The 22,591-nt window shown below is 41.5% G+C and overlaps 1 protein-coding gene across 5 annotated transcripts in view; it reads right to left on the bottom strand.

The window, feature by feature from the left end:
- Positions 1 to 3,622: 3,622 nt before the first annotated feature.
- RALBP1 (ralA binding protein 1) overlaps positions 3,623 to 22,591 on the bottom strand; it is a 34,488-nt gene continuing 15,519 nt past the window's right edge. Inside the window, exons 1-10 of one of the 5 annotated variants that reach the window (XM_071554814.1) lie at positions 19,543 to 19,632; positions 12,511 to 12,605; positions 11,788 to 12,246; positions 9,664 to 10,013; positions 8,248 to 8,409; positions 7,683 to 7,814; positions 7,073 to 7,180; positions 6,204 to 6,325; positions 5,674 to 5,797; positions 3,623 to 5,432 (exon numbers count right to left, since the gene is read on the bottom strand). In XM_071554814.1, coding sequence (XP_071410915.1) covers positions 5,169 to 5,432; positions 5,674 to 5,797; positions 6,204 to 6,325; positions 7,073 to 7,180; positions 7,683 to 7,814; positions 8,248 to 8,409; positions 9,664 to 10,013; positions 11,788 to 12,246; positions 12,511 to 12,529 — 1,740 coding nt within the window. In that variant the 5' untranslated portion in view covers positions 12,530 to 12,605; positions 19,543 to 19,632 and the 3' untranslated portion in view covers positions 3,623 to 5,168. Of the gene's footprint in view, positions 5,433 to 5,673; positions 5,798 to 6,203; positions 6,326 to 7,072; positions 7,181 to 7,682; positions 7,815 to 8,247; positions 8,410 to 9,663; positions 10,014 to 11,787; positions 12,247 to 12,510; positions 12,606 to 12,818; positions 12,978 to 19,542; positions 19,837 to 22,591 lie in introns of those variants that run through there. The other 4 variants (XM_071554813.1, XM_071554815.1, XM_071554812.1 and 1 more) reach the window with 4 other exon arrangements.

The following is a 22,591-nucleotide window of genomic DNA, read 5'->3' as shown; positions in this document are numbered from 1 at the left end:
ACTTTTTATTTAGATCAGAACAATAAATAAAGAGCCCAAGCAAATGGGATTATTCAATTGCTGCTGAGGTTGAACTACATCTAGATGATCAAGATACACTGTGACTTAGCAGAGATAAAAACCCAGATGTTTAAACATCTTACAGCTCTCTGATCATGGTCTGCTTGAAATTCTGTGACCCATTTCTGCAGAGGTGTAGTAGTGTTTCTGTGTGGGAAGTGTTTTAAAGGGATTGACTGCAGGGGGTTTGGGATATGACTGTGACAAGGAAAGGTACTGAACACACTTCTCTGCATGTTTTTAATGAGGCTGAGAGGAGGAGGTGCATTGTTTGAACATCAAAAGAAATGTCAGTTATTTTAGTCAATCCAGGTTTCTGGTTTAAGAAAACCCAAATAAACGTGCATTCAATAAGGTGACAACAAAGGCTCAGATGGGGGCTGGGCCATTTCTCTTGTCATTTACTTCATGTTTTTTTCTGGTGTCGTGACTGAGGAGGGTTTGTGTTTTGGTTTGATTTAATTTTTTCCAGTCACCTTCTGGGTGCCTGAGAACGTGGTTTCCTGTAAGCAGCACTGTCAGCAGAGATTTTCTACCCTGATAATCCTCAAGGTCCTGCCTGGCGATAAAACCAGGCAGTGGCTCACAGTGCTGGGGTGAGGGGCTGAGCAAGGGGGAGGCTGCGGCAACAGGAGCTGAACAGGACTCCCAGGCAAGTGGTGTTCCCTTGGTGCAGAAATTTGGGATGCAATATTCCCATCTCTCAAATCCAAATGCTTAAGACTACCACCTTCCCTGGTCATCTGCTGAGCTGCAGCTGAACAACAAGGCTTCGGCCATGCCGACGGCTCCCTGCCCCCTCCAAAGGAGAGCTCAGCAGAGAAGAGGGATTTGGGAAGAGAAAGGCCTATGCTGAGTAGCCCCAGCTCACAGTAAGTTGGTCTCTCCCCCATGGTCTCTATGCATCCCTGCTTTGGAAGATGGAGCAGCCCGGATGGGAGCCTGTGGAGGAGCACCCATGAGTGCTTAGGGAGGAGGCAGCTGACAACTCAAAACGACTCTAGGAACAACATTAGAAGTTTTAGGGTGCAGCAACCTTTAGTCTTGGCCATCCTCCTGCTGTCTGCCCTCCTGTATCCCCCACAGGCCTCTGGATGTGGGTAGCAGGAGTTGTGCAAGGGTTGTAGCTGCTGTTCTGGCTCTGATGCAGTCAGATGGTATGGCCAGGGCAGTGCTGGGACGGGCCAGCTGGCAGCAAGGGCTGCTCCCACTGCCCTGAGCTGTAACCTCACTGCACTAGAACTCCTGTGTCTTGAAGTTCAGAGGGGGAATCCTTCCAGTCTGTGGGAGCAGGGGTTTTTAGTAAGTTTTTTAGTATGTTTTTTGCCATGTAGTCTTGGGCAGACATTCTTGCTCATGTTGGCAGAGCAGCACAAGAAACTCCAGAGGAGACTTGGTAGCAGTCCTTCCTTCATGTCCCAGAGGGTCAGCAGTGCAAGTGCCAGTGCTGAGCCAGAGGGGCCTGTCCTGATGGGTGCCACTTTAGATTATCTGCATGGGCGAGAGGGTAGAGGAGCACCGGGGGCTTGGCTGAGGCTGTTCTGGTGGGGCTGTGCCTCCTCTCCCTGGGACAGGAAGGACACAGCCGTGTACTGGAGCTGCTGCTTCTGGTGTCAGAGTGTGTTTTAAAGGACGCTGGAGAACCCGTGCTGTGGGTATGAGCCATATTTGGTCTGGATGAGACGTTTTTCTCTTTGCAGATGAAGCATTGTGAGTCAGAGGTGCATGCTGAGAAATGAAAGCCTTGGCAGATTAAGCTTCATCAGACCTTTCTGGCAGAGACTCAGATCGATGCTTTAATTGTTTGGGGTTTTTTTTAATTGAAAGAGAGTAGCTTTGCATAGATATAAAATTTTTAGCTTCAGTACACAGGTTTTAAAAATTATACTTGGCTCATTAATCTGATGCGACACAGAGACAAAAATTAATCCCTCCAGTGCTAGTATTGGAATCAGTGAAAGGAGGTGGAAGCCTCTGTACAGTGGCCCTTCGTCATGAAGGACAATGAATTTTGTAAAAAATCCACTGCGCAGGCTGGAAGGGCACACCCACGCAGGGAGAGCCCTTCCCACATCTTCGCTTGCGAAGTTTGGCCATACATACATATGGTTCCCTGTAGGATTGTTACATGACAGTGTTTTCCAAGTACCTCGCTGCACTGGAGAGGAAACCCTCCACAATCATACCAGCACAGATGGTTTCGTTTCAGTGGGAGTGGAGCTGAGCCAGCATTGGAAACCTGGTGTGGACACCGTAGAGCCCTGGAAACCTGTAAGGCTGGTTGGAATCCCTTGGACACAAGTTTGTTTTCAGACTTGTGGGTAGGGATGTGATCCGGGAGTACTGCTCGTTGTTTGGTTTTTTAATTATCTTCCAGTACATAAAATAAAATAACCCCCACCCCTTTTAGCTGTCAGACAATACCAGTTTGCTCAGGCTGCTGTTTTTCAGAGCAGACTTCCTGGAGAGAAAAATCCCACTCCACGTGCCAGATGTCTGAGGCTGGTTCACTGTGCAGAGGCAGTACTTCTGGGGGTATAAAGCTGTCTGTCCTGTTTTCAGTTAGATGCAGTACCTGCTGCTGGCAAACCCCAGGTTTGTGCCCTGGTTCGTGTTGACACAGTGCTCCCAACAACTGGCTCATATGGTTCTTGCTCCTTGGGACTTCTGAGACTGATGGCTCTGACCAAATCTCTTTCAGGCTTGTGCTGAAAAGGGCTATAAAAATGAGGTGTGTAGTTTCCCCTTGCCCTATCACGCCCCACCTTCTCTGGTGGAAACACTCAGGTTTTCAAGAAGGATTATTTTAAGTCCGTTTAGATGATCCTTTGCTGTGGACAGCCTGGTCATTCAGGACATGCATGGCCCTGGTGCATTGGCCAGGCTGTGCAGTCAGTGCCAGTGCCCTGGGATAAGGCAGAACATGAGCTGAACAGCACACTCAGAGTATTGTGCTGTTAATTGCTTTCCACTTTGTTTAAAATTAGTTTTGGCTTTCTTGGCCAATTAATTCACAACTGCCACATGCAGCCTCCCCAGTCGCTGCTGCTCTGTGCCTGTTTCACAGCAAGTGCTGGGTAAGGGCAGCAGAAGAGCAGGTGCCCTGCCCCAGGCCCCCCAGCAGGGCAGGGCTGTGGCACAGAATGTGACAGGTCACATCAAAGAAACATCTCTCAGGTGGTTTGAAACCAAGTCTCTGGTTACAGCTGCTGCTACTGCAGGAGCAGCAACTCCACCTCTGCTTCAGACCTCTGTGGCCACACACTGAGCAGTGTCCGTGTGCTGGGAGTAACAATGTGAGTGAACACCGTGGTCTTTGCTCTCACAACTGAAATCAGTGGTAACAGAGAAGCAAAGAATTTAAATCTCATTTGATCAAATTTAACTTGATGTTCACCTGAGTTACAGAACTGTCTACTACATTCAGTTACAGAAAATGTTCTTTCAGAGAAGAGCTTTTAAGAAAGCCCAAATTAATTTTTCATAGGAACTGCTCAACTGCAGGCAGTCACCCAAGAAGCATCACTGATTTGTATGATGAAGTAGATAAATGAGAAACCACTTTCAAATGGCTGTTGAATTTATTTGCTTGATAAATACAATCCTACCAAAATAAAAGTTAACCGATATTAAGAGATTTGTCTGAAGAACATTAGAAAAATCCATGACAATTCAATAGGAATTAGTGTGAATTAAAGAAACAAAAAGTTTAAATATTGCCAGCAAATATAAAATGTATGTAACGAAGGCAAGGGAGAATGCTTTAGTTTACATTTGTCATCTGATCACATTTTCTGTGTTTATAAACTTTTTTCCAAATTTTAAAAAAATACTATGCTGTTTTCTATAACATATCAAAGCATTATTTGTACAAAATCAAATCATGGCCAATGATTCACAACAGTGCAATAGATAAAGAATACAACCACATCCAACAGGTGCTGAAAATAAATATCCAGATTAAAAAATAAGATAGCCTATATGCACTCTGTGGAGTTTCTGTCTATATACGATTTGATGGATGAGTCCCATGAGTGTATCCAAAACATTAAATGGCCCTTAAATGCCAGCGTGGGTGGAGGATTTTGAAGGGTAGAAGCTGTAAAAACAGCCAAACCAAAAGCAAGTCCCAGGTGGGGTTGGTTGGTTTGTTAAACAACACCAGAGAGGCTATTGCTGAACCCCCCGTGCCTCCCCTTGGCGTTCTTCGGGCTCGCTGGGAAAGCACAAGTGCCTGGCACTTGTGCAGGGGAAATGCTGTATTGCTTGGTCAGGCAGACACATCCCAAGTGACATAACCCATTCCCATCCCTGCCTGCAAGCAGTGGCTTTCTCCCAGGGATGGAAACATTTAGAATGGATGAATGCAAAGCTCTTGGCTACATGGCAGCAGAGGGAAAAGGGCCTGTCTTAAACAGGTGTGATAAAGGTGTTAATAAATGAGTCAGTGGGTTCCCTACACCACTAAAACACATGAATGGCTCTCCATGAACATTTCCATTGTATGGGGACATAAATAGTATCTCTCGAGTTTTTACACTCAGTACATCTCAGAACAAAAATGAAGCTTAAGGGCATGTCAGGTAAACACGATACCCCACAGTCTCCCACGTTTCAGCTAACCCAGAATAAATTTAAAGCTCCCTTGTATATAATCTGCATCAGAAAGGTATCAAAGGCACAAGCAAGAAGTGACTCGGTTAATAAGCAGAAATAATGGTGAATGACAATGAATAGATCCACAAGGCAAATAGTAAGTGTGGGTGGGTTTTTGTTTGTTTACTGAAAATAAGATTTTCCAATTTTGCTTCAGTGAATGTAAATAATGATTTTGGTTTGAAATAAAACTGTCACTGAATTATTTTAAATCACCTGAAGGAAACCAGTCTTGAAATAATCTGATACTAACTGGAAAACTCTTCTGGCCTCTCCAAACTCACCTGAGTCTGATGAGTAGAAGCCACAAGTATTAGAGACAAAAGTCTCCAGGGCTTAAAAGAAAAGTTTCTTTACAGAATATACACAGCCAGCAATGATTTGTGCAGTTAGACTCAAATTACAGTAATTTGCACAGTTCGGTTGATTTTATGCATAGCCAAGGAGCCTGATCAAATTGGAGTTTCCTTCCTGTCTTTACTTGGCGATGGCTTGACTTGCTGCTCCTTGCTTGCTTTTGGCTGCTCTTTGGCTGCTTTTGTCTCCAGGACAGTGTCTCTTTGCTGCTGAGAAACGCCCCCGCGTTTTTCTGGCTCCTCCTCCTCCTGCCCCTGCTGCTCCGACTTGGCTCGCTGCAGCAGCCGGAGCTGCACCCGCAGCTCGATGATGGCCTCCCGCTCCTCATGGATCGCTTGGTTCAGGTGATTGTTCTTGATCTTTTAAGGAAGGGAAACCAAACGTCAGGTCTCCCTCCCCCTGACACAGAACTGCTGTGGCTCGGGCGCTGTTCAGCACTGCAGTGAGGCACTGCTGCCAGTCCAGACAGCAACAGGCCTGGCCCACAACAGCCCGGGCAGAACTGGGGCAGAACAACCAGTCTGCACCTGTGCAAACATCTCTGCCCGGCCTCCAGCACGTAACCACCAAAGGAAATGAATGCCAAGAACCAAATCTTACCTCCAGTTCCTCATTCTGTCTCTGCAAATCCTCCAGGATGACCTGCAGTTCCTCTTCATCTTCGCTCTCACTTTCACTCTCAGAAGAATATTCCTCAGTTTCACTCCGGCCATGCTGCTGGCGACTGAAAGAGCAAGGACAAATCTAATTTAAGCACTTACCCAGGTCTGCCAGAACCGTGGCAGCCTCAGAGTTAAACTGCATCCACTGAATCACCTGACAATGGTTTAAAAAAACTCAGACTTTCCTTTCAAAGCTTAATTTAATAAAAGCAGTGATTTCCAAGGGGTACTTTTTTAAAGCACAGGGCCCAGTTTGTTTTACAGCATAATTTCAGTTAAAAAAACAGAAAATACCCTGAAATATCTACATTTGTTGAGACTTCTATAAAAATAAGTGGCTTTCAACTGTGATGTTCGCTGGGTGAGCTTTTAAGTGTAGTTTAGAGTATTATTTCAGCAAAGCAGATGTGTACTTTTAATCAAAGTGTGCTGGCCTGGCAGGGCTCTGATGGGAGCTGCCCCTTTTACCTTTGTATTTCAGCTATTTCTGCTCGGAGACGATCTATCTCTTCCTTCTCTGAGGCAATCTGTCTCCGCAGAAACTGCTCCATGGCCAGCAGTTCTTCTTGTTCTGTTAAAATCTCGTTCTCCTGCAATGATCAGTTAGTCCACTTAAAGCTTTGACTTATTTCCTCCAGGAGCACACACTAAGTATGAGATGATGCTGTTCTCTGACATACTTTCAGTAGCATGTCTGCTTTGAACTCTGATCCATCAAGACCTCAAAGCAAACCTAAGTTCAAACCCAACAAAGTCTGTTCTGAATCCTCAAGATGATCACTGTACGGAGTAGATGTGGAGATGACACACCAAATCAGGGCATGTTTGGCTGCCTTTCCCTAAATCACAGGGGAAAGCTTTGGCCAACCAGTAAAATAACAAGAAAAACTGAATTATATGTTTTTGAAGATGAATATAAGGAGGAAAGTCCAGTGGGGAGAAGATCAAAGCTATTGGAGGAAGCAAGGGAATGCAAAAAAGCCAAAACAGTTGCCTTACTTCCTTTGATCAGCAGGAAAGCAGTTTAACAGTATTAAAACTGGCTAGATTTGGAAATGCTTTCTAAGTACATTAACAAAGGCTATATTTTTCTTTTTTTTTGGTGCAGTGTCTCCTTTCTGCTGTTAACAAGAGTCTGCTCAGCTCTGGGTTCATTCCTGCAGTCAGCATTCCCTCCCTTGTTTATTTACCTTTAAAAACAAAGCCTTATATTTTAATGCACAGAGAGACTCCTTTAAGCCTTCAATGTCCCTCTGCATTAGAAGGGACAAAGGACTGTTCAATGGATCTGAAATATAAAATACCAACAGGCAAACAAGTAAGTGCCTTCCAGCTACCTGTGCAAGCAGAATATTTATAACTTCTTCATTCTCATTCATCTCTTCTTTGGAGACATCCTCCTTTGAAAGGCTAGCAATTTCTTGTGCAATCTTTGTTTCACACTCCTGCCAGAGAAAGAGAACAACATTCAAAAGGACACCTTCCCCCATCACTCCAGTTACTCTAAACAACTTTTTGAACACTATTTCCCAAATTTAGAACTGCCATCTCAGTTGTCTCGAAAGCTTTCAGCAAAGCCTGACCCTTCTCTGGGACATACAGCAGTTCAAAAAAATGCTTCTCAAGCTTGTTAACCTTGAGTCTTCCAGTAATTCTTCTTGGTACTACAGGACACAACGTTCTAAAGCATACCATGAACACGTGTTCTGTCAAACACTAAGTTTTAAATCTCACACATATATTTTCTTGTGAACAGCTGTGAAGATCCCTGTCCTAGGGAGAGCCAGCTACGCAGAAAACGCAATTGCTTGTCAGGCATATGAAGTTAAGATTAGAAAATCTGCACTAAAAACACTGAAATATGGTTTGATCCATGTACCTTTGCAGTGTCACAGATTAGGGATCCATGATTTAGATGTCTGGCCAATAAAGAGAAAAGTTACCCACCTGTCTCTTAGCTTCTCTTAGTTTCCTTTTGAGAGCGGTTAAGATTCTTTGCACCTCCCAGAGTCTCTCTTCTTTGGATAAGTCTTTTATCCCTGCCTGCAAGTCTCTGTGTAAACAGTTCAGTAGGAACTCCTAGAAATATTGCCAAAGAAATTAAGTGTCTTTAACGTATCCTAGCAAGGTAGACTGAAAAGGAAAATCATTTTGGCTTTGTGGCAACAGGCTGGGAATTCTGGTTTTCACCCTGACATGTCAATGAACAAGTGTTAACACAGACCCAGCACATGATCTAGAGCCAGCTGAAGAATCCACTCTCTTTCATGTGCTCTCCTGACCTTCCTCCCATGATAGAAGTGTTGAACTACACAGCAAAGCACTCCATGAATGACCCAGCTGTGACCACCACAAGACTGTAGCAACTTTCCACATGTGAAAAAGGAACGGACATTACCAGTGGTCTCCACTGACAGGATAATTGTGATGGAATTATGCTACACACTTAAAAGGATTTACTACTGAATGTATAGAATCCAGGGCAAAGAAAAACACTAAAGTAATTGCCAACCTGTCGCCTGATTTCTTCTTTGATGCTTTCTTGTGTTTCTGGAAGTGCTGGCATTGTTGCCATATTTGACCAGCGAAGAGGTTTTGTCACCTGCTTTAGGGTCACATCCCCAAAGAACTCCTGAACATGTGTAAAAAATACATACAGGACACGGTTGCTGATCTGCAGAGAAAGGACAGACAGGATATTGGTGAAGAAGATTTGACACTTTGAACATTGTAGTGCTGGCCTCAAGGAATCATTTCACTGTCTCTTTTACCTGTGTGTCTCAGGGATTTTCATGCATGGCCTAACCCACCATAATTATTTGCATCACTGGTAGATACAAAAATGTATTAAATCTTTCTTTTTACTCAGGTAAAGGTAGGTAAAGGTAGTTAGTAAAAGGGAACTATGATATGGCTGGTGGCTGGCTACACCTTCTCTCTCCTTACCCCAAATTGCAGTTATTTTCTACAGGTTCTCTCTCAGATGATTTAATGTAGTAGAAAAAAAGTAGTTTTAAAGGATCTTGCACTGTATTCCTTGTTTCTACATGAGACAGAAGCAAGTATTTATTTTGATACTGTATCTTCCATTAAATTTTTAAAAATTATCCTGAAACTACTATTTTAGTTCTGTCATTACCTGCACTTGAATTGCTATGATCTGGCTACCAACAAAACATGATTGGGCCTGCATTGTTTTATGTTAATTGTTACTTCTTTTCTCAGCTAAAAAAGTGCCTGGTACAGCAAAACAGCCAAGAATAACACCCGTCCCTTTTGGTACTGGGCCTCCACCTGGACTCCTAAAGTCAAGCTTTTCTGAAGTGAGGGGTTTATTCTGGAAGGCCCACACCCAATAATGACAGGTTTCATCATGCACAGGACAAACTTAAATTAAATACTTCCAAGATGTTTATTAAGGAATCAATCAATCCAGAAACCACAGTATCTTACTGGAAAAGTAAGTTGTTTTCCCCAGCCATTTGACTGCAGACACTAAAGCCATTTTACCCCTCATTACTGCACCAGGAGGATCTACATGCAAGACAGGGGTCATTGTCTTGATATTAAAATTAAGCAACAATATAGTCTTCACTAAAATACCACTGAATCAGAAGCCCACGGAAATTGTGTATCTACACAAATTATTGGACAAATTCAGCATTAAACAACTGCTGTTCACAACAGAATTAAAACACAGACAGCAGTCTTTGTAATACCCTCGTAATGATGTATCAGACCACAGTATGCAAGCTCACATGTGGAAAGTCTTTTGTTCCCCTTTCCCAGCATTTCAGGTTCCTGGGGCATAAAGAGAAGCTGTAATTCAGCCTGAGTGTATCAGACAATACCTAATTCCCATCTGAAAGAGGATTGCTACAAAGAAGTCTTTCTCAGGCTGAAGTTGTGGTCTAACACTTGCACATACCTGGACAGTAGGGCTGAGCACTATAGAAATATTCTGGATGTTCATTTTTGTTTCCAGTTCCTCTGCGATAACATGGTCCATATGCACAATCAGCCAAGAAATGAGGAGATGGTTACACTCTGGCAACTCCTTCAGCAGCCTCTGGCACTCCTGAACCTTCTCAGCCTCCGTGTTCTTTCCACAAGCATCTTCAAAGCGGGACGTGAGCTCCTTGGTGAGCAGGTTCTCCGGCAGCTCTCGCAGGTACTGTTTCAGCAGGCTGGCCACTGTGTAGGGCTCGTATTCCTCCAGGTTCGGAGACTCCTCGCGGTCATAGGCTGCCTTCAGCTCGTCAACTTTTGATTTTATTCCTTAAAATATTTAGATCCAGAATTAGGAGAAATATCCACTCTAAACATATAAGAGTTATAGTTAAACTTTTCTTTTGAGATGCATTTATTTCACCTCTCCTTACAATTCAAGGTAATTGAGGAGCACATTTTAAAAGTTACTCACATGTAACAAAGTGAAAATCACGACTCTAAATTAAGCGATCGCTGGTTCTAAAAGTGCTGACTAGTACTACGAAGCAAAACCACAGCACTGACAGAGGTCTGAATCAGAACTGTTGCCAGCATTCCCTTCCATCAGGGAATGAAAAACTGGGTGAGAAAGGTTATGGGAACATTGAGATTAATCGTGTATTTGCATTCAGCCTTTCTGGCTGTTCACTTATGCATCCCTAAGCCAAGTAGCAAATATGTTATCAACTCAAATATAGTGCAACAACTTCTACCTATATCAGTTTTCCTCTGTCAAAACAAACCCCACACTTTTTAGTTTCCAGATTTCCAGCTGGCCCTCCTCATCAGAGGAATCTCACACAAGATTCTTGACTTGAGGTACCTGATGGTCACATAATTCAACCCATCCAAGACTTTCTGTAAGGTGTTTTTCTAATTCAGTGACATCCAATCTTCCTCAACTCGGAAAAATTTCATTCTTATAGCTCAAATAACCACTTGAGTTACACCAATGCAGTGTGCTGCCATGCTTGGCTCATACACGATGAGCACAACTGGGCACATCCAGCCCTCGTAAATGCTGGGTAAAATACGCTCAGTCTCACGCCCAAAATGAGCCATCACAACAGTCAGCAGGTCCTTAAGCCACTGCAGCGCTCTCTGTGAGCTCTCAGTTTGAACAAGCCTGCATGCACAAGAGGGTGCTGTTGCACTGGAGAACACCTACAAAGTACACGGAGCAGGAATGATTTACCGAAAACACACCTGTGAAAATTCCCAACACATGGTGTCTGGAAAAAACAAGCCACCAAAATATTTTACCAGGTTAGATAAAGCAACTGCTTAAGCTGCTGCAGTATTTATGCATGCCTACCAAACACCACACAGATGGACAGCATGAAGACAGGTTAATGAAGCCTCTGAAATAATTTGATTACTGCTTTACAGTGCTGAGCAACCTGTTAGAAATGCTTTTCCTCCAATTCCTTTTCTCATTGTTCTTGCCCCCTTGCACGTACCCACAGAAGGACTTACACGAGTTATGTTGCTGATGCAGCTCACAAACAAAGGGACTGTTTTGTTTAATGTGGCTAAAACTGAGGTCTCATTTATGTAAGCTGCTGTTATGCAACTACCATGGTTAATTAGCTGGCTCTTGCTAAGCTTACACAGTGAAACTTGTATTTTCTGGTTATTAGAGCATTTGCTGAAAGAAGTTTTTAAGAAAAAAAGTCATACAATGGAAGCAACCAGAAAAACCAACTTTGTGGGAAGCTTACATGATAAAATGGTTTTATCTCATTTTGGCTTTTGCAATCAGCTATCATGGTATTTCTAATGCAGAAGAAAAAGAATACGAGCTGGCCATACTACACATTTTATTCACTGTTACCATCCTATCACAAAAGACCAAAACAGGTGTGTTTTCACTGCCATGAAGCAGTACCAGTTTTTATGGTACTTCAGACCTACAGGTTTGCTTAACTTTGGCTACTCTGATTACCTTTTGGATAATTTAAATTAATGTAGTTACAGAGTCTCTAGGTGTTGGAAATAGAAAAATAACATGAAAATTGCAAGTAAAGACCTTAGGAACCTTCATGTGAGCTTGCCAGAGTACCTGAAACTCTGTAGATGCCTTCACACTTCATGCCATACTTCTCCACGTAATCTATACATTCACGGAAAACTGCTGGCAGGCGGATGCCATCATACATCATGGTCCTGTCCACGGCATGAGACAAAGGAATGCCAAACACGGGTCTATGACTTGGAACATCCACTTGAGGTATCTCTGGCTCCTGAATTGGCTTTTTCTTTTTCTTCTTCTCTTTCCACTGTTTTACAACATCTGCTGCAGTTAAGTCTTTTGACTTCTTCTCTTTATGTTTGTCTTCCTTATGTTTGTCTTCCTTGTGTTTTTCATCTTTGGGTTTCTCCTTTATCTTAAAATCCTTTTCCTTTTTTTTGGAAAAGCTGGGTTTCTTGAAGACATGTATTCCCTTGGACCGTTTCAATTTTGAAGGGCTTTCAGCTTCATCACCGGAACTGTCCTCTTGAAATGCTGCATAACCTTCCGCTGTAGGCAAAGAAGAGAAGGGAGGGGGACAGCTGTAAGTTTCTAGACAGTGTGTTGCAGCAGGAAGAGAACACGAAGTCATACACAAGGAGGAGAGAGAAGCAACATGAATTAAAAAACAGCACCTGCCTGACTTCTCAGAAGGTTTTCTTTTGTTGTTAGACACTTGAGCAGACAAGGATTAAATCAAGATTGCATAATCACATCAAAGATAAGCCACAGAGTTCCTGAACAATCTAAACAATTAATACTTTATATACTTACTCATAATGGCAATGTCCATCCTATGGGCTAGATTCCCATCTAATAGTCAAGGAAATGCAAAATAAAAACAACTGTCTGGCAACTTCTCTATGTTCCTGCAATCAACAGTATAAGAGTTGCTGTTAAGGATCATCTGCTGCATACACACAAGTCTAACAAATTTCTAGTAAGAACAAACTAAAGTTCCACCACTTAAAACCCCAAACCCTTTCCAGAATACTACGAAGTTTAAGGTAAGTATGAAGCTAGTAAAGTTTCAGACTCAAATAAAATACAAAAAAAACCCCAAACCCAAACTAAAAACTTACTTTTCACTAGATGAATGAAACAATTCCAGTAAAACTAGCACAATACCTGCCTGTGAAGGCACAGATTTGCCTTAAGCGTAAGGAACAGCTTCAAACAAGTTCCTGGGCCGAGTACACTGTTCCAGCAGCAAGACACCCAGTGCTGTCTGACACACACACACACCAGTGCTTTTAACTAACTACGCCTCTGCAGCCTGCCCAGCCTCGCCTTCAGGCAAGAATATGAAAATCTCTATGGGTGGATTAACAAAAAACCCCAACCAACAAAAAACCAACCCACAAACGACATGCAATCCAACACAACTTCCAACTCCACTAGTTCTGATTTTACATACTCCGTACCCCATATAAGAAAACCAAGCCTGAAACCTGGTTAACAGAGATGGCATTTCCTGTGCCCTCTGCACCAGCCAGACCCCCCAAGGCAGTGGGCAGCAAGCTCTTGCTCCAACACAAAGCCCCCACTATACAGATCCACTCTGTACAGAGGCTCTTCCACTGCCTACAGGCAGTGCCTCTGCTCCAGGGAGGAAGCACTGACAGCCAAGTGCTCCTGCTGTGTGCAGAGCTTTGGGTAGAGGAAAATTACCTCCTCAGATAGTAAGAGGGCACATCATGCATGAGACTACAGCCTGTAGTTCTTTTAGGTGAAAGATCTTACGCAAAAGAACCAGAGGACATTCGCTCTTTTATCCTTTCCGTTCTGAACTATACCAGGCTGTGGAGTTTCTCAGCATTATTTCAGCTCAACAAACGAGCTGTCTGTATTTTGAAACTTCCTTGTAGAAGCTTCCTTGTAGAAGCTTCCTTGTCTTCCTCTGTAGAAGACAGCTTTTAACTGCCAAATAAATACAGAAATGTATTAAAGCATGGAACTATCATAAAATAATTACAATTGCTTGACCAGCTCACCCTCCCAGATGGGACTCTTTCCTAGGACTATCAAACACACACTTTTATAGAAGACTGAGGAAGATCAAGAACTGTTCCAGTCCAAGGGATTTTAATATAAAAACGCAGATGTTAACTGGAGCACAGCCACCAACCAGGTCTCCTCCTCTCTGTTTACTGGCAATATTATTGGCTGTTTTTGTAAAGGAAAACCAGAAATGGGTAAGGAAGTCTGCAGTGCACAAACTAAGGATTCAAGTCTCACTCCGATACAGAAAGAACTGCAGATGCACCAGCTACAGGACAAAGGAGGAGCACACATCACCATTCTGTTTTGTGAGAATGAGATGGAGCTGGCACTGAGTTTCAAGATGGACTTCACATATGTAATTTCCAAACAGAAAAGCCGTATCTTCACCAGCCAGACCCCGGAACAACCTGCCCCCGAGTCTTTCCTGATCGGTTGCTGAGACAGCTCCCAGTCCAACAGGTGGGGTTTCATATGCACACCAGGAACACACCAGAAACAGCACCAGCAAAGGCGACCCAAGCTTGGAGGTTGGTGCCACCCACAGAGCTGCTGCCTCACATGTCTCAACACTCCACATTGCAACACAAACCCTGGTGCCTTTGAGATCTGTGGCAAGAGAGCACCAGCAACGGCCCATTACTGAAACTCGTATTTCCTGACTTCATGAGAAGACATGAAGAAGCAAGTTAAATACCAAACCAGCCTCTTGTACTTTGTCTCAGTAACATAAGTCAACCAAGCGTAGCAATATATACTAATACAGAATCATAGAAAATATCCCACCCATGCCAAAGAAGGTTTGCATGTCTCTCAGAGTAGCCCAATTTTCTTTACCATATTTTTGGTAATAAGACTAGTGTGTCCCTTTCACCACTGATGCAATATATTGAAATATAAAGAACCTAAATTTATACAGAAGAAATAGTATCGAAAGCACTTGACAAATCAGGTAATTTTAAATGTGGAAAGAGTATTATAACTGACATTTCTGTTCACTACTGTTTCCTCAAGAATTCACTGCAGTTATTTTAAATATGAAGTAAAATGAATAGAAGTGTAAGATCTACTACCCACAGTCTTTTTATCTACAAATGAAGTATAGCCCTTTTTTCTTACTGAAAATTAGGAAAACCTCTTAAAATAATAATAATTAAAAAATTCCAGTGTTACTTTGGAAAATTCTAACTTACAGGCTTAAAAGCTTTGTCATGCAGTGAGTCTATCAGTCTGCATACTTGTGAATACTCCTCCTGCACTCCTACAACAGTTATAAAGTCATGCTATAGTACTTATTGTTAACTCAAAGGGCTGCATTATGTAGAACTGCCATTTATCAAACCTCCTCCAAGATACTTTTTGTCCATCGTATCTGTGAAGAGTTTTAAAGTAATTTATAACTCTACAGCTGATTTGGCCCCCCAGGGAAATCTGCAGCATCTGTAATTAATGCACTGAAAGAAAACATGGCTGGCTTTTACATATGAAAGAATTAGTAGGTCAGATATGACTGATGTGCAATGCTAGCATTAGTTATCTAATTTAAGTTTGTCAGAGGGATTGCCTTTAAATTGTATACCATTTCTAAGTAAAACTGTAATGCACAATCAGCTCGGGTAGATGGCTTCTATTTCCTCTGCTTGCCCACAAGGTGTATTGTTATTATCAACACAAACATCCACCTTACAGACACTGTCAACACTTACTATCCAACTTCCAATCAGACAGGTTTATCTTTAATATATATTCAACTCAGTGATGTGAGCACAGTGATCCCAAACGAAACCTGCATTCAGATTACTCTGCAGAGTGATGACAGCAGAGCAGATGAAGCTCAAATAAGAAATTTGCCTTACTTGATTTTTATTTAAAATAACCACTGGCACTGAAAGACTTTTAAACTATTTGCAAACGGTACTTTGATAGACAAATGCACAGTTGTATACAGAGATATCCAGTAATTTGTCAGTAGAATAGTATGCAGCAACACAGGCACTCAGCAATAGGACAAGGGGGCACGGGCTCAAGCTCTGCCAGGGGAAATTTAAGTTGGAGATCAGAAAAAAATCCTTTCCAGAGAGAGTAAACAGGCATTGGAATGGGCTGCCCAGAGAGGTGGTGGATTCACCATCCCTGGAGGTTTTTAAACTAAGATTGGCCGTGGCACTGAGTGCCATGATCTAGTAAATGGACTGGAGTTGGACCAAGGGTTGGACTTGATGATCTCGGGGGTCTTTTCCAACCCAATCGATTCTATGATTCTATGATTCTATGATCCTCTTTATCTCAAAGATAAACCTTGACATGAAGAGCCTTTAATGTTTATCATGGGTAGACAGTTTTACTGACTTCTTAGTACACAGACCTGGAAACTGTATTCAGAGCTTCTCCATTCACCAGATGAGTAAAAATAATGTTTTGTTTGCAATAGCAGTGACTTGCTATCAGCCTCATCTACATCCCAAAAGAACATAAAGGACATCCTGGCCAATCCATTAGGGATTTGATCTTCAAAAATATTTCCTGCACATTTCAGAGGAGTTCATACTAATGCTATTACTGTCCTTTCACAGGATAGTTTGGTTTATAATTCAACCAACCCTCCATTTTCTAAAGAGTTATATAAAGAAAATGATAATTATTCTAAACATAAAAATCCTAGCTACATACTGAACCCGTACTGTCCAGCAGCATCAATCTCAGAAGTAAAACAAATAAGCAGAGTAAGATCTACTACACACAGACTCTTTATGTACAGAAATACTAATGGGTAGAACAGCTTCCTACTTCAGTATTTCTTGTAACATTTTTCTCTTGCAAAGAACTGCATAATTAATGACTTTATCAACACGTGACTACTGACAGGTGGTTAAACACTTAAAAAATCAATTACACTGGTTGATGTCTCAGATAATTTGTTACTGCCTAAAAGAGATCCATTTTTGCTCTCCTGCTGTCACAGTACAAGTTCTGTTTGAGTCAGGGAACGGATCTGACTTAAAACTATGCCACTAGGGAGAAAATTCCTATTAATCCCCAGTAAGTCCCCTAATTAACCGCAGCCAACCAACACCCAGCCTGTTACAGAGAAGTGGAGGACAGAAATTAGCAGCTGAAATACTTTCCTAGTAGCTGACATTCCACATAAGTAACAATATTCCATTTAATTTTTTATTATCTCCAAAACATTTCTACCACTTTTCCCCCAGTGCTGTGAATTAATAGGTTGTTGCCATTAACATGCAAAATATCAAATAATTATATTAACCACATAGCAAAAAGAGATCCCCTGCTAGCATACAAAAATGCTTTTTTGATATAGGTACTAAGAAATAAGCTAAGAGTAAATTACCCTTGCAAACAGGATCGATCTGAAAAACTACAATGAATAACTGTGGGGTATTTATCCTTCCCTCCCTATAAACCCTCCTGCTCTTCAAGCACTTGTGAAGCTTTACATTTAGAGTATTATCAATATAGACCAAGACCTTTGTGGGATTACAGTTACAGTTTCGGGAGTTAGGATAACCTTGTGATCAGTTCACTAATACTGCAAATTCAACAAACATTCACTGTGTCACAATGTAATGACAACTTGTCTTTGTTTCATTGACATGTTCAGTTACATTTGTATAAGGCCCAAATTACATGATTGTGTGTTCTCCAAAGCCACAGCAGGTAGCCAGAAAAAAATTAAAAGAAAGAATCTGAACACATGCAACAGAATTTAAAAGGTGGAAGAAACTGAAGAATCAGAAGTATGGGAGGAATAACAGAAGTCAAAGCTAGAAGAGAATCTTAAAATTAACTATTATAAGCAATTGTAAAGAACCCTTGTCATTTACACAAATAAAGTGTCTGTTCAGGGTCTATTTACAATAATTACTACTTTTGGATTGCAGGACATGTACTGAAAGCTTTGTATGTAACATTTCTATCTGGCCTGCAATTATATGACAGACACACATTAGGGTTGAGAAATGCTGAATACTGTTTATAGTAGAGCTGCAAGAGAGAATTTGGTTTGTCCCATGTTTTGTCTCTTTGTGTTCTTTGAGGATTTTTCGTAGCTTCAAGGTTTCTTTTAAGTAACAAAAATTGTTTTACATCAGCTTTATATAAAACGTGTTGACATCTCTTGTGGAAGAAAGTGGTTACACAAACCTGCACGGATTTGCTAAAGAAGAATTTTTCCTCCTAAACAAGAGCCTTCAGTTCGACTGTCACCACGAGACACGCTGAATTCCACCCCAAAGAAACCCACATGATGTACAACACTGACCTCTACCAATTCCAAATCTGAGGTGTGGAATGCAGAGCTGTGACAGAAAGCTGGTTTGCAAAAACAAAAGCAACTACTGATAGTCTGAGTTTAGACTTACCCAATCAGCAATGAAATTTTGTCACCAATTCAGTGAACTTACCAGGTTACTATTGTTTACATTAGAGAAAAACCCTAAGGAATCACTTCTCTGAAAACTTGTAGGAATTTCAACTCTTGGTTTTAACCTGAGGATGCATTTTTGAGTGACAGTATTCTTCAGGCACACAGTTCTGAGTTAAAATAGCAACAGTCCCTCTAAACTGTGGAAGAAATAATTTCTGCATTCCAGGAAACTGGTTTGATTACAAGCAGTGCAGTGACAGCAAGTTCTTTAAGAGTAATTATTTAAATATGTGCATGCACATTACAAACAGACAGCATATTAATTCCAACAGAATACTGTGTTCTGTCTCATTGTTTCTGATCCTCCAAATTCCACACTCAAGAAGTAGAGAGATACACCGGCATCAAAGACACAGGTTTGGTAGAAGAAGAACATTATTTTCAAATTTTGCTAAAACAAATGTTAGTTAAAAAACACTAGCACTTAGGATGTGCTGTTCATGTTTGAGATACTTGGATAGTAAGTGGCTTTCTGGTACTGAGATTGCCTGGTATCAGCTTAGTATTTCTAAGTGCTTTGTTGTTTCAGAATAATGTAGAACAACATTCTTGAATAAAAATGATTTCCTCTTTCCAAAATTTTCTGCACAAATCTAAAGGTGGAAAGGAAGGTTTCTGTTGTTTTGGAGGAGTAAAATTTTTTAAATGAACTTCCACTCTGGACACTGATACACTGACAAAGAATGGATTATACAGTCAAAGCTTTGCTTTCTTCTAACCTTTGCTCTGTCAGTTCTGGGAAATTCAGATCTCAGTGCTGGTTTGCATATTTCTGACCTCTGCAATAATAATTTGGCACTGCTGGAGGAAACTGCATGACCAGACTAACCTGAGAAGCTGGAGGAAAAAAGGTCACAGATTTCATTACTCCTCAAATAATGGCAGTGTGCACATGAGATCTTGAAATGGTGCAGAGACACATGGAAAAAAGGTTAAAGGTGTTGAAACTGACTCTTCCAAATTTATAAGTGTAAAATTCAGGTCAAACATACAGTTTTACTTTAGAGAGCACCTCAGCTACGATTAAAAAATGACCTATTTGGAAATACATCTGAAAACCTCCACTCAGAATGTGAACTGATAATGAGATTAGAAAACCCCCATGCTCAATTTTGGATAAACACATTTATTGGTAATTCCAGACACATCACATGCTTGGTACCCACATCTGTGCAACAAAAAAAAATCCATTTTTTAGTTAAGGTGTGGGTTTTTTGGAAAAGAAAGAGGTACTGCACAAACTTCCTTCACACCTAAACAAGTTTAAAAAACCCACTGGGAATATAAGTAATTTTGACAAAGAAAGAAGGACAGAGAAATTAAATGCACTAAATTACAAAGAGAATTTGTCTACTCACTTCTTTTTTCTTTTTTCTTAAATTTTCCTTTCTTCTTCCCATGCTCCTTTTCATCATCAGACACTATATCTGGCGGCTCATGCAGGCTGTCGTGAGGTGGCGAAGGCTCACCGGTGCGGTACAATCCCGGGAATTTAGTGGGACTGATTTCCTCGGAGCTGGGAGTGCGAGCCAGACCCCCACTGTGTTCTACCCGCCGGTGTTCACTGGGGCTGCTGGTGGGGGGCAGGAAGCACTCGGTCATTCTGCTGCCCTGGTAGCCAAGCGAAATCTTCTGTTACCTGTCCATCACACCTGCAGGGCGGAGAACAGAGAAACCCACACTGTTTTCAGCAGTGAGTCTCAGAATGCCTTGCCCAGAGCTCTGCCCTGAAATCACAAACTGCAGGATCCTCTACAATGAATGTTCCAACTTGTGTCAAGACACAGAAACACAACCTCAGCTCAGCATTGGCAGAATCTGTTCAACTCCTCAGCCATATTAACATTAGAGCTGGGATTTAAGCAATTTCTGTTTTATAATCTATAAAACATGTATTAAGAATATTTTAACAATTGAAATAATCCTTACAAAATTCATAGGCATAAACTAATAGAATCATAGGATCATAGAATCGATTGGGTTGGAAAAGACCTCCAAGATCATCAAGTCCAACCCTTGGTCCAACTCCAGTCCGTTTACCAGATCATGGCACTCAGTGCCACGTCCAGTCTCAGTTTAATAACCTTGCATACTGATTGGCAAAATTTACTACAAAATAGTGAGGTAACTTTAATTTTTTGACATAAAAGAGATTTGCCTGGAAGCTCAGAGTGTTTGTGAGCACTGCCCTTAAAGCAAAGATCATTTTCATCTTTCCCAAGCATATTTTATACATGCAAATAAGAACTTGCCTAGCCTGTTGCAATAAAGGGGAAAATAATAAAATAAATAGAGTTAAAGCAAATCCATCTTTTAATTATACTAATGCAAATTAAAGAAGGTAAAAGAATGATGATGAAGGTTTTCTAGTATGCAACAACTTCACCTTTGCAGGGGCTGTATCAGGTCATCTGCACCCAGATGCTGGTACATTGTTTGCTTCAGTATTATGGACAAATAAATGCTAATAAAAAGATTACTGAAGGAAGTCACTACATACATTCTCAGCAGTGGAACTTGTAAGCAAAACCCCTCTTCCTAACACAGAAACATTTCAGAAATTCCACAGAACAGACATGCTGCATGGGACCTCTGGAGCCCACCTGGCTGAATTTGGCTCCTTGTGTCTAAATGGTTGCAAAGGATTTTGTTGTATTTTGTTATATTTTTAACTGATCTGAAACACTCCACTGCCATGCTGATTTGACACTGTGTTTAAACAAGTAAATGGGATGCTCAAACTGGCATTTTACAAAAAATGTCTGGGTATCTAAAGCTTCAGAATTACAGCTATCAAAAATGGTCAAAATCTTCGATTATATAAGTGTTTTCAATATTATCAATGACAAAGACTGGCAAAACTGTTGCATCTCATCTGCATAGCAGAATGATCTGTAAAGTTCCTGCACAGCATTGTTTGCATTTCATCACCAATCCCTCGGCCCAGCTCCACAAAAAACAGAACACAAAACACCCCACCAACAGCCATTAAACAAAAGACTTATTAGAAAAGTATTTCAATAATAACTCATGGGATTAAATTAGAAATATTACACCTAATTTTTTTAAGTGAACAGGATGGCACCTGGAAATCAGTCCACATTTAGAATGGGCACGGTGGGCAAGTGCACAGAAGGAAAGAACAAGGTCACTGCAAAGGCACAGAACCACCACCCCGAAAATGAGGACGCACAGGCTTTGCCTCTGGAACCCAGCAGAGCTTCTGGGATTAAGGCAGACTTAGCCCATACATTCCACAACACTCTTTAGCAGTATTACTCAACTCCTGGGGGTTTATTTACAGATTGGCAGCACACAGGAAAAATATAACATGGAATTGTGTTCTGCCAGGTTAATTACTATGTATGTGTCCAGCCAAGTGGACTTTGGGTTGGTGGTTGGTTTATTTTTTGGGGGGCTGGGATTTTTTATTTTAGTTCTTCTAATTCTCATTCTTCAGCTCTCTGCACACAGATCAGAGTGAAATTCTAATGTATGTATGCAACACTATCCCACTACAGGAGATCATGCACAGTGCTTATGAAGATTATCAGTTACTCAGATCAGAATTTGAATAGGGCACAGTAAGACACAGAATTATGACGAGAAACAAAATATTCATGAGGTCTTTTATACTGTTCATTCTTTATTCTGGCTAAAGCAGAGACACAGACTAAAAATAAAGGTAGTGACGTGTATTTGTAAATGCCACAAATTAAGACTGCACATACATTTCACATTTTTTTATTTTACACCTTTGAGAAGATTAATTTCCTGTATGCATAATTTCCTAGGCCTCTAAATAAGGGAGAAATTCTACAATGCTCAAATTATATCAAAACCTATCAGCAGAACAAGAACCTCTAGGCCTACTGCAAAAACCTCTTCCACTTTTGTTAATGTATTTTAATGTATTCCTGCCATAAAAATCTGTACCTTTCCTCTCACTTTTACAGGTTTTTTTCTGACAGCAATAAATTGTGATACAAAAAAACCCAGGCATCTTTTAGGCATTTTGAGAAGGAACATTTCCAACAGGCTCACTCTTCTGCCAACTTCTTCCTCTCAGACTTGACCCTTTCTTCCCACTCTGTCACTGCTGCAGCCCTGCCTCTCCTCTGCAGCAGGATTCCTCCTTCAGCTGCTCCTCCTCACCTGTGCAATCCTCATCTCCCAGGAGATTTAAGGCCTCTCTGCTGCCACGTGAGGACGGTCATACCACTCCCCCCTTAACTCTCCCCTGCCTCCAGTTCCAATAGTTTGCTCTCCCAAGGCCCGTTTGTGAGACGATTCCAGTTGCTGGCTGCTCCAACAGGCTCTTGCTGCTGAGCTGGCATGTGGAACGGCTCAGGCACAAACGATGAAAAGCAGACAAGTGGCAGAACCACAAAGACAGGAATTCAACCT

The sequence above is a fragment of the Pithys albifrons genome, chromosome 4, assembly GCF_047495875.1.
Source record: "Pithys albifrons albifrons isolate INPA30051 chromosome 4, PitAlb_v1, whole genome shotgun sequence".
NCBI classification, from domain to species: domain Eukaryota; kingdom Metazoa; phylum Chordata; class Aves; order Passeriformes; family Thamnophilidae; genus Pithys; species Pithys albifrons.
Note: the sequence above shows the minus strand (reverse complement) of the source record. Positions and strands in the feature narration are given on the sequence as shown.